Here is a 13,052-nt window from a genome sequence, read left to right on the forward strand (position 1 = left end):
ACACTTTGCATATGGATTGTTTAAAAAAAAGTAGGCCAAGACTACCCTTAATTAAAATTAATGTAATTAACATTTCTGTCTGCTTGTCTTAGGTGTTTCTTCCTGATTTCAAATTTAAGTGGGAATTTTTGAAAGACTCCGGAATCTTTTAGCACTTTATAAAAAATATAACATGCGCTTCAGACACACTATACAGTGGTATTTATTAAGCAGTAGACATATGAATTTACGTGTATTGCTTTTACCTATGTCTACTTTTAAATTACAAAATCTCTTCTACCTAATTTTTAAACACAAAAACTTTAAGACCGTTTACCACACGTTCGAGGTATTTCGGGACTCTAAGGCAATAACTACCCCTAAAAGTATGTTGGGTGTTTCTCGACGTATTTTGAGGTGAGTGACCTCAAAATTTCCAGTTACTTAAATTGATTTAAAAATATTTAATTTTCCGATTGACGTATTGGTGACTAAAGATAAGGAGATCGCGCCGACCTTCTACCTGTTATCGTTTATTTTTCGCGCAGTAGTTTGTGAAAGTTTAAACGGTGCGGTGTAAGTAGCGTAAATGGGGTGAATGGTAATGGTCCTTCCCTTAGACAGATTGCACTAATAATGCTAAGGGGTGAGTTTTTATTTTTTTTTAAATCAAAATGCATGTAAACTGACGAACCTCAAAATGTGAATTATCCAAAATTATGGTACCTATTTCACATAAAAGTTCTTTTTGGAGAATGATTTTTAGGTATAGGTAAGTACCATTTTTTAGACAGTAAACGCTATAATGGTACCATTTTTGTTAAATGCAAAAGCAGTACGTGTCGTAATTAGGTGCCTTATTTAAAAATTTAAATCACTTGCTGAGGACATTAAACTACGGTCCTTTATGATTGCATATTTTCTGATTTTCACTTTTACCATAGACTTAAATAATGATTGCCGAAATGTATGTGCGCGCATCATTTCAAAACAACTGCACCAAATTAGATAATTCTTTTTTTGTTGTGAAGACAGTGGCGTATTTACGCCGATATATCCCCCCCCCCCCCCCAGAAGAATTGATCGACCGGAAAAAAATATTTTCTTATAGAATGTGGCCTGTAGAATCCATAATTCCAAACAGTTCCAAGATCGGACTACTAGATCAAAAGTTACAGCCCTTTGAATTTTTTGTCGAAATTGGTTTTTTAATCTTTAATCTTTATTTAAATGTTCTAGCTATCATAGTATATAAACTATATCAGTGTAGTCAACTTACTATAAACTAGTGCATCTACTAACTGAGCAATTTATACATATAAATAACATAAAAAAAGGTCAAGTTAAAATACTGTAAAACACTTAAGTAAAATAGACAAAATATCACATTAGAACACCAATCAGTTAGTAGGAACTCATCAAATGTGTAAAAAGCGTTATTCTTAAGGTAACTAATCACAGCATTTCTTAATTTACTCATAGGCAGTGTTTTTAAATTTTGGCCAAAAATATACCTATTATTCAAAGTTTTCGTTGACTAATTAAAGAATAAAGGGGCATGTCAGCAGTAAGAAATAAAATATCGTTCTAATCTAATCTTTTTCGCCTGTGCAACCCAATTTCTATTTCTTACCCCCCCCCCCCCCCCCCCCTCTTCTAGTACGCACTGGGTGACTGTGTATGTGCCACGAACTGGTTTAATCTCCCCCAGAATAAATTTCTACGTACGCCACTGTGTGAAGGAAAAGGTTTGTATGAAAGATAATTTCCAAAAAATTGTACGGAAAGACGTAAAAAACAATGTTTCTCTTTTCCGTTATTTTAAATCGCAATATAACTAATAGATGGCGCCATTACTATGAATGACGTAAGAATGACGACAAAGTCACTGTGAAATGACGTAAAAATCCATTTTTCTCTCTTCCGTCATTTTAAATCGGAATACAAGTAATAGATCTGGCAACTTCCGCCATTTTTGGGCAAAAATCATGCGTTTTCTCTCTAACACACGAGCCCAATGGATTACGGTACTTTCTATATTTAGTGACTTTAATCTACTAGGCATCTAGTAGGTATTAATATATCCTACTACGGCCCTAGAAAAATCCAAATCGTCGACTTTGGGCGAGAGGCGATAAACTAGACTGTCAAACGTATCAATTACGTATGCCCGTGGCGGTTTCTGATGTAGTAAAACACTTTTCGTAAAAACAGGACAAAAAAAAGGACTTTATGTTTTACAGTGGAAAAGAGACTTGACATTTCGAGCGTAGGTTTCTTTGAATGCGTTATGGTGTACTCTGAAAGATACTTCCCGAAGTTTACACTGGAACGGAGAAAACTGAAACGGGGTATCGGGAAAAACGGAATTTCCCAACCGCGGTACGAATTTCGTCGGGACTGCTATTAATTTTTATAATTTTTTATAATTCAAAAAAGCAAAAATCCCTACCTATCACAATTTCACTCTGTGGGTTTTATAGTTGCAAAATCTGATACAACTTGATCAAGAAACGTTTCTCTTTAGTACTTAAGGATCGCCCATTCGTCTTTGCTGTAAATACAAGAAACAGCGTGTAAAGGGAATTTAGAAAAGCAACAGAGCGTTGCGATCCTACTCGGGGTCATTCGATTTGATCCATTTTCAATAGGTTTGTTACAGGTCAACTGTGGAAAGTTTAAACCGGATCGGTCCAAAAGTGTTTTGGCAGTTCAGTGACAGACAGACCGACCTATAAAACTGGAATCACTTTGCTCTGCCGCTTAGTCATCAATGATACATCAAAAGACGTGTGGATGTGTGTCGTTTGACAAATATGGGGCACACATTGATCATTTGTAATTTAGTGAGTAAACTTTTGGAGACCCCATGAATCATTTATATAGTAACCCTGCATTTTATAGAATTATTATGTATTGATAAAATTTATTTATATAGGTCCTGGCATCAATTTTTTATAAGCAACACAACTGCAAATCGCTGATTTTGAAATTGCTTCTTCTACGTATTATGCTATAAGTACTAGATACTGGTACCACATAAAAAATTTCATTTTTGCTATAAATAGATTTATTCTTTCAAGGTACGTGAAAGTCAATATTTTGTGATGGCTGTGTACATAATGATTAGTTAATCTTGGCAACGTTGCAATATTTGACTTTGACAGTTCGCTGGGATGTCAGCTGTTTATCTTTTAAATGACCAAAAATTTCCTTTTTTCGATGAGTAATGTTTGGGTTCCTTTTAGATTTTTTCACAAATTCGGAGTATACTGACATTCTCCTCACGTACTGGAATAACCTCGTTTCCTACTTGAGTGATTCCTTAAATTTAATATCCGAAAGTCAAAGTGTCCTGACAATTTTTGATAGTTTTCAGTTACAGTCCTTGTATTTTGATCAATTTCAACGCAAACTTCTGAAAGGGTTCTGCATCGCTTTAATCATTAACATTATCCTAATTGGCATCGCTTGGAAAATATTCGGGAAGGGGATTTGTGAACGTTTTATGAAACCAGGCAAGTTAGATTATACACACGTAGCATTCTCATTGTATTCTTTCAGCTACATCAAAAGCAATCGACGAGCTAAAAGCGAGCGTGTCCAAGCTTAAACTTCCTAAGGAGCACACCCCCCGAATTTAAAATAATGGCGGAAAAAATTAAGAAATTCTTTGCTAAGAAAAAAGCCGACGCAAAATTTAAGTTAGCAGGTCCCGGAAGGCGACTGGATGTTTCTAGTGATTCGTCCTCTAGTTCAGTTGCACCGAGCAGACCTGCTGCGTCGAGAGGAGCGCCTACCGAGGCGACAATACACGCGGCGATTGCCGCCGAGGCACGCCTGGGTAGTCAAAGGAAAGACACTAATTTTAACACATCGTTTGGCGCGATCCAAGCTCAAGTACGCAGAGAGTTGCAGGCCGGGCTCAAGAACGAAGACCCAAAGCATTCGCCTCCATCCCAGAGACATTCGATGGAGCGAGAGGTGGAATTAGAAGCTTCGCCCACTTTAGCGGTGAGAGGTATTAATCATGCTTTACTAAGATAAAGGTTACATTAAGTAGTTTAAGGAGTCTACTATCGTTGCCCGTTCGTCAGTAACGAAATTTTACCCAAAGATGAATGGAAAAGTAAGCTTGCAGAGTTTCTCTTTGAACAATTAGAAGCGGAACGATGTCTAACCGCTTGTTTAATAATACATTCCTGTAATTACAATAGGACCAAAGTAAGTGAAGGTATCGCGCCGATTAGGTAATATTTTAAATTTATGCCGACAGATCAGTGATGGTGTGGAAGTTCTTTGTAAGTATTTAGACAATATAATCGCCAATCCAGACGAACCAAAATTTCACAAAATACGCTGCTCGAATGCCACATTCAAAGAGAAAGTTTTACCTTTGGTCGGCAGTACGGAACTGCTGTATGCTGCCGGATTTCGGCAACAGAGTTTGGAGCACAACGGGGTAATGGAGGAGTTTTGGGTGTTTGAAAAGGATAATATTGAAGAAATGAAGACTCTTCTAGTAAGTTTTATGGTAGAAATAGACGTACTAAAGCGTTAAAAATCAATAGATGAGTCAGGGTGCTATTTCTTTGTCTATTTTGATTATATTATCCTCGAATGAACTTTCCTTTACCCCCCCAAAGGGAATTTTGAGATGTAATGTTTGTTATTTATTGTGCTCGAAAATAAATACCACAAGTATTCTATTACAACAAGAATTAAATATGATCACTAATACTATGTAATAAAGAATGAATTTGATCCCTGTTGAAATTGTATGGTTTGACCACATAGTATTACATTTCATGTAATGTGGAATTTTTGGTTAATCTTTCTATTACTTGCACAATCGACTTATATATTGTCACAAGTTTGTTTTAATGAGTAGGTATTGTGGTGCTACAAATTTACAACGGCTTGCCTTATTTGCACAGATACAACGTCAAGGGCGTTCAAAAGGGGTCTTGACAATTTTTGATTTTACGCACCCAATTTACTATACAGGGTGAGTTTTTTTCACTTCCACTATAGACATCTAAACCCTAAGAGATGTCCATTAAGGCTGATCTCACAGTCGGACGAAGTTTCTCAGGGGAATGAGGAGTGCATAATATGGTTTATATGTGGGCTGTCCTTATGCACTCGTAAGCAACACGACACGCCGCGGTTCTGTTCGATCATGCATCTTGAGTTTAAATTTTCATGGGCAGAGACGGCTTCAGGACACCTATAAAACGCACAATCCCATTCAACAAAATCTAGTACGTTTAATTGTAGATGGGTGGAACATTGTGGGTTTGTTTATTAAGGCACATATTTAAAATTCATTATCGTGGCATGTTGACAACCTAACAATATTTTTACCGAATTTGCAGTTGTTATACAGTTTGATTTATATCAAGTTGCATTTTTAAAATTGAATCCGCTGTATATTATTACATATATCAATTCCTTGGTCAATTTTAATATTATACATGATATCTAAAATTAGTCGTTTACCCGCAATTCGTCATTTTTTAAAAAGTAGATGTCCAGTAAAAAGTGAATAGTTATCACAATTATCATAAAACTTTTAAGTCCGTGACTTTGCAGTGTTAGTAATCATAAATGTACTAACGGTCAAAGTGACACCTTTTTTGTGTTAAAAATCACTTTTCCAAATTTGAATCACAAGCTATCTTGATTTTGTTAAATGGAACTACCAAGTTTTTTTTCATTGCATCAAATGTAGGATTTGATTTGTCAGTTTGGTTCATTAGTATTGTTGATTAGTTAAGTTTATTAGAAAAATGGAATTTGAAAAAAGTGATTTAAACGGTGCTTTTTACTTGTTGACTATAAATATTTAAGTACTTTGTGATGGTCTTCAAAATGTTTCGGTGCACATAATAAAAGAAATGTGGTTTCACCACGATGGTGATTCACCTCATTTTGCCTAAACGTTAAAGAATAACTAAATCAATAATATTCTGCGAGGTGGATACTTTGAGGGGGTTGAAGTGGTTTCTGAGTCTCTTTTGTTTTGTTTTGTTTGCAGGGAAATATTTTATAATTTGAATTGGTGTTCATAATTTTTAACGGCCTACTAATTACTGAGAGTTTTTTAAAATTGAAACACTATGAATTTTATTAGAAATGATTGAATTACAAAAAATATATAAAAGGTAGGTAAATACCGACATGCTTATATCGTTGGAAAGGTAATCAAATCCTACAATTGATGCAATAAAAAAAAGTAGTTGTTCTATTAACAAAAATCAAGTTACCTTTGATTGAAATTTGAACATTGGCGATTTCATTTAACACAGAAAAATTTAACATTGACCGTTCGGCGAATGGTAGTACATTTCATGCAGTTGCAGTCCCGACCTTTTAATTGCATTGTTACTTCACATCTACTTTTTCAAAAAATCACCAACTGCGGCTAAACGACGCATTTTGGATATCATGCATAATACATACAAATTGACCAAGGAATCAAAATCTGCAACTATTTTAAAAAAATGCAACTTTGATATAAATCAAAGTGTATAACAATAGCAAATTCGGTGAAAATATTTTTAGGCTGTAGCCGCGTTGATAAACCCACAATCTTCCACCTACGCACTAATGCCCCACCCTGTATGCAAATTTCAAGCAACTTTTGTTTAAAATAATATACAAGAACGTTGGTATGTTTAAACGTCTTTGGATATTACCTTGCAAACCTTTTTTCATTTTATCTTTCCGAATAAATTGACGGACATGTCTATTTCATCTCAAAATATTATACTGAAATTAATGCGCACCAACATCAATAACTTGACTTTTCGGAATAACTGATACAAGAATTTACGCATTCTTTCGAAGTATGAGCATTATCTTTCTTCTACAGTAAATGAAGGCTACATTATAAATGTGGGTCCGTTAGCCCCTCACCCCCACCATTAGCCCAAAAATCAACCATTTTTTTCTGTCTACTGTGGTCCATTTGTGCTCTATTGGGTATTTATGTCGCTTTTTTTGGGTTTAGAAATAATTCGAAAATTAATGGGGGCGAGGTGAACGTCCCCAAAAATACTAAACTTTATTATACTCAAAACTCGTTAGATAAGACTAGAGCCTTCGGAGTACTGCATTAGCTTCGTTCTATCGAGTTATTCCTGTATCGCTTACTTTGAAAACTAAAGGTGATGCCGAAGCTGATAATTATATTTCTATCAAAAGTATTTGAATACTTCACTCAAATAATTGAAAAATTAAAAAGATTATCCATCATCATCATGATCACTTGATGTCATTTTGGGTGATTTAGTAGCCTATTACGGTGTTAGTTTTATCATATCGTGGTGCAGAGGCTTTAAACAATATGGGGTATCATCACATCTCGAAATTCGATACAGTTGAATACCGAATGATCTTTGAGATGTCCACGCATCCACTATTTTTACAACTTCGTAACTGAAACACAATAGCGACTTTTCTTATACCCTTAAGAACATGTGTACCAATTTTTAAAGCGATCTGACGTTTCTAAACGAAGTTATTATGCACATTCACAGATAGACACGGTAATACGTAATTATAAACTATCTTGACGAATGTTAAACAACATATGAAGTATCGCATACGATCTTTAGTGGGGGAATTTTTTGACACTCAGCTCGCATTTAATATTTTTTGTCTTTGTTATATAGTGTATTTTTAAATTTATTGTTATTCTATTCATATATTTAAATTTCTCTTTTTGTTACTTGCTTGCTTATTTGTTATATGGATTTTGTCCGTTAATTGGATACTCATCTGTTGGGCAAAATATACATTATTACATATTATCACATTTGGAAATAAGACTTTTAATTCAGCTCATATTCAATAGCATTGATCTTTGAACTCTTAGAAATAGATTGGTGAAGGTTTGACATCCCTCTCTTTCCATTCTCCAATTAGACGAGGGACAGACAGACAGACGGGCGAACAAAACCATCACATAAGGGGAATTTCTGTCGAATAATATTTAAATCCTTCTGATAGTATTTAAATACTTTCCATTGAATACTTAAAAAAATATTTAAATAGTTCTCAAAGTATTTGAATAACTTGAAAAGTAGTTGAATTGTTGGTGAAGTATTAGAATACTTTGCGAAATATGCGAATTGTTTGCAAAGTATTTGAACACTAAAAAATATTTGTTAAAGTATTTTGCTTGAGAATACAAATACTGCTTCCATAAAAGTACCTATTTAATTACAAAGTATTTGAATATGCACTCGAAAGTAATTGAATACTACACAGTATTTACAACGTAGAATACTGCCCAGCTCTGATTGTATCTTACAATTTTCATTCTATATGAGAATGACAAATGTTTTTTTATGTACCTACTGGTACCTACCTTTCAATTGGAGTCGGACCATTTTAGTTTTTATTTTTTATTTGCTACCGTATGTAGCTTCAGCTGCATTTGTGAAGATGATTTGATAGACAGGAAACTCAACTAAAATTACTATTAATACTTTAGTCAATCGCTTGTGGGACTGGTTTATTACTTTTACTTATGTTTATAATGACAGCTTAAAAATATTTTTGTTGCATAGCGTGGAATTTGAGAATTGCAGCCATTTAAAAAAGTTGCTTCTTTAGAAGTTATAAAATGGGTAAGCTAAACTAACTGCTATTTATTTCTATTTTTAATTCAATTTTATCGGCACTATCCAGACTATCCTTGCCTGGAGTGAAGTGTTCTCAATTTGCACTTAAATCATTAAATGAAGACATTTTGAACTAAAATTGTTAATCCTTTTGCAAGTAGTCTCTGATTTAGAATTGATAGACGAAATATTCCTTCCCAGAAAATGATCTTAATACGTCCAGTTTAGTTTCAAAACTCGGATTGCGTGGCGCTACACAACAACAAGTAAAATTCATACAATCCATACACGTTAGACGTTTCGTGGAAAGATTGTCACGGCCGTATTTCTTTACAGATCCTTTCAATTTTTTTTGTTGAAAAGACGAAGGATAATTCTATGTTTCTATAGTAACACTTTTTCGGTTATTTATTTCCATAATGCAAAATTCTACGTATGAAAAGTGACACTTCTTGGCTATATTTAACACGATATTTCACTTGATATTGCAATAAATTTGAAAAATGTGTTACTATAGAAAAATCGCAAATTTCCTTGCGAAGAGATCGGTGTATCATTTAGCACTAAGTGATTGAAACTAAAGTCTGGGGAATTTTTCTATGAAACCTCTGCAAACGCTCATAAATGGACTGTGTGAGATCCCCCTTAACCTAGCAAGCAAGGTCAGCAGAACACAATCAAACATATTGCATAAATAGGTGCTAATTAAGTGCCCTATTCCCGAATTAAATGCTCCTTTTTTTTTCAAATTATTGCATGTTCTGCCAGGTTCATATGAACTCAGCAGAGTACTACCTTAAAAACCCAAGAAAATGAAACTATAATTAGGTGCTAATTATATGCTAATTAAATGTCCTATTCCCGAATTAAATGCTCCTTTTTTTTTAAATTATGAGTTTGGCAGAACATGTAATAATTTAAAAAAAAAGAAGTATTTAATTCGGGAATGGGGCACTTAATTAGCACCTAATTATGCAATATGTTTGATTGTGTTCTGCTGACCTTGCTCTGCTCTGCTCTGCTAAATGGGCAAGTTACGCAGAATTTTATGCTGATTAATTATCTTATTCATAATATTTTGTAGCTTCACAAATAGCGAAGTTATGAGCACAAAACAGAAAAATGTTATTTTCGACAATGCGCTGGCGTTCATTTATTTTCGAAAATAAAAAATACTTTTAACAAACTCTTGTTGATTTTTTCTTGTCTTTCTGATGGTACTAAAATAAAATTTTTGTGACTTGTGGGTTTCGAGTAAATCACATCAACTTTCTTATTTCTTATGGACGGAGTATTAGATTTTGTGCGAAAAAAATTACAAAATCGGCGATACCAAATACTACTAGTATTTTATTCGGAAATTAATTTTGAATTTTTGCTTTGTAGTTTACAATGTACTTCTTATGGCAATAATTCCATGGCCGATTGTGATTGAAACCAATTTCATTCGTTTATTGTCTAGCATAGTTGGCGTCAACACGGCCATGGAATTAATGCCATAAGAAATGCAAAACTCAACATTAATTTCCAAATAAAATACTTAAGTATTTGGTATCGCCGATTTAGTATTTTTTTCTCTATTTTACTCGAAACCCACAGGTCATAAAAACTTTACTGTAGTACCGTCAGAAGTCTGAGAAAAATCACCCAAGACTATTTTTTTATATCTATGAAAATAAATGAACGTCAGCGCATTTTCCAAACTTACATTTTTGGTTTTTTTGCCATAACTTTGCTAATTGTAATTATAAGAAACTATGATATGATAATTAATCAGCAAAAAATGTTGCATAACTTTGCCCATTTAACCGACTTTGTATCTTGTGCAATTCACGAGATCCCTATAGTGGAAATAAAAAAACACCCTGTATAATGTAATTTTCTGAGAACATCTATGAAATTTAAAAAAAAAGTTACTCTTGGAGCCTTTAAGTCCCTATGAACTGCCACCTGTACGGTTTTCGTTCAGATAGTTTGGTTTTTTTAAGTTTTGTTCAGAGTCCCGTCGCGCAATGATAATGTCTGGGAATATCTGGATAATTCGTGGCGTCGACCTTTTTATATATCTATATAAATAAAATGAATCGCCGAAACTTCAACTGCATCAAATTAGATTCTTTTTTTTTGTGTTTGTTATTATCAAGAGTGTGGAGAAGGTTTGTATAAAAGATAATTTCCAGAAAATTGTACCGAAATTCGTAAAAATACTGGTAGTATATCAAGAAACAAGTCTTTAAAGTACGCGCAACGCGGAGTGCCTTTAAACATTGCAAGTGCTTTAAAGACCAATTATTTATACACACATTTCCATACCAACTACTCGAATACTAAAGGGGATAGTTTCCCTCAAAAAAGCCAGTAAAGTTCATTTGAAATAGAGGACGGTTGGCAACTATCCGGATAGGTGGGACAGCTAGTCTATGCTCATAATAAAATAAAAGTAATAAACAGTGTAATGACTGGTCACCTTCTAGGTTTTATACTGTATTCATTTTAAGAAGGTAGCGGTAGAAAGCATAGGGAAGCTTTGACCTTCACTGTGATTGGTTAAAACACAAGTCTGTATTACAATGAAACATAAAACGATTGGTGAATTTTGTAAGGTAGTAGTTTATGTTGCCAACTAAACTGTCGAAGTGTCATTAGTTGGTATTGTCAAAGTGCTGAATATTTCTACTTGACAATAATTTGGTGCCGTTTTATATTTTTCTAAAGTCACTAGATCAACGCAATCATCCGCCATTTTTGGGCAAATTTGCTGCCAACTTAAAAAAATTGACAAATAAAATCTGAATAGCTGTAATTTTTTATAACCTAACTTCATAGTACTGTCATGTTTTATACAAATATATACAGATATCTCCAAACAGGTGGAACAATCCCTAACATTAAAGTTACTAGAATCTTGTAACTTCCGCCATTTTTGGGCAAAAATCATGCGGTACTTTCTATATTTAGTGACTTTATATTTTTCAATCAAACACAGCGCCATCTACTACCTTCTTATAATGAATGCAGTATAGACTTGTTAATTTGTCCGCTCAAAATCCATTGAAAGATGTTTTCTGTTTCAGGATCTAAGAGAAACATTAAAAGAAGAAGCTCGAATTGACATTGAACTTGATCGTAACGCTCAGGTCCTATTCGCCGCCCAGGCGTCCGCAAGATATAATTTGCCTCCGGACTTTTTCCAATTGTCACCCGAGGAGCTTAAAAAAGAACAACAGTCGAAGTATTACCCGCCCCCGTTCATTGAAAATCGTAATTCATGCATGTTTGTAGAACTGAAATGATGGAAAAACAGATGCAACTTAGAACGAAGGTGATGCGAGAAAGAGAGGAGCAGCGCGAGCTCAGAAGATACAAATACGCGCTTATTAGGGTAAGGTTTCCCGATGATTGCTTTCTGCAGGTAGGTGTGGCGCTCGGTTTTGTCAATTTAAATTTATTGTTGTGCGTCAGGGCACGTTCTCGGTGTATGAGAAATTTTCTGCAGTGGTGGAATTCGTACAAGAGCACCTAAATGAAAGTGCGCCGTTCATTTTGTATTCGACTACAGGTCACAAATTGGAAGAAACTGATTACGATAGCACTTTACTTGCTTTAAAGCTGGTTCCTGCTACAGTCCTTATATTTGGATGGGATACAGATTCTGCAGATGAAACCAATCAGTATAATACGTACCTCAAGCCTGAAACGATGATACTAGCACAGCCGCTCTAATTCATCTAAATGTTTACAGATTTTAATAAAGCTTAGCACGTTTAATTTAATTGTATGTTATAATTCTACATTATATTATATTTGAAAGCTTAAATGCAAATGTTATGTTACCATATGGTTGTTCTTCTTTCAATATTTGCAGCATTAAGGTACGTCTCCTATGAAGCGTCTGACGCGGCCTCAATAGAAAGCATGTTCTAACCTGCATGCGGCGGTCGTCTCCAGTTGCATGCCTAAACCTACACCGCGTCAGACGCTTCATGGGAAACATACCTTTAGGTATTTCAGTTTATCAGAATCAAGGCTGTAGGCAAAGGATCATCGTGGAGTTCAATCTTATTCCAAAACAACTGAAAATAATTCCCAAAATGTACCACATTTTTTTCCCTTCAAAAATAATGAAAACGAAATTTTTTCGCGGATATCTCAGGTATTTTCAATGATTTTCCAAAAATTTTAAAAGCCTTTTTTAATCATAAAAATGAGCAACTTTGCCCCCTTTAACCTTCACTGCATCTAACACCGTTGCGGAGATCCCAATGGTGACTCACGAATTTGAACCACCCTGTATAAGAAGAAAATTTAATTTTTAAACGATTTTTTAAAAAAAAATTGACTTTCAATGCGTTGTATCAACCAATTTTTACTTTAATTTCTACTTTTGTTATTGGGACGAGCTGCGACCAGTGGTGCAGCCAAAAATATTTCAGTGAGTGG

The 13,052-nt window shown here is 34.4% G+C and overlaps 1 protein-coding gene and 1 long non-coding RNA gene across 2 annotated transcripts in view; one reads left to right on the forward strand and one right to left on the reverse strand.

Moving 5' to 3' along the window:
• Positions 1–13,052, reverse strand: part of LOC116169926 — a 307,419-nt gene that overhangs the window by 264,433 nt on the left and 29,934 nt on the right. The window lies entirely within an intron of this gene.
• LOC116169844 (UBX domain-containing protein 6) lies at positions 3,364–12,446 on the forward strand. Its single transcript, XM_031486025.1, has 7 exons — positions 3,364–3,497; positions 3,544–4,000; positions 4,049–4,203; positions 4,256–4,501; positions 11,687–11,844; positions 11,895–12,024; positions 12,075–12,446. The coding sequence occupies exons 2-7, from the start codon at positions 3,628–3,630 to the stop codon at positions 12,333–12,335; spliced, it is 1,323 nt and encodes a 440-aa protein (XP_031341885.1). The 5' UTR covers positions 3,364–3,497; positions 3,544–3,627; the 3' UTR covers positions 12,336–12,446.

Source organism: Photinus pyralis, unplaced genomic scaffold, assembly GCF_008802855.1.
Source record: "Photinus pyralis isolate 1611_PpyrPB1 unplaced genomic scaffold, Ppyr1.3 Ppyr1.4_LG1, whole genome shotgun sequence".
Classification (NCBI taxonomy): domain Eukaryota; kingdom Metazoa; phylum Arthropoda; class Insecta; order Coleoptera; family Lampyridae; genus Photinus; species Photinus pyralis.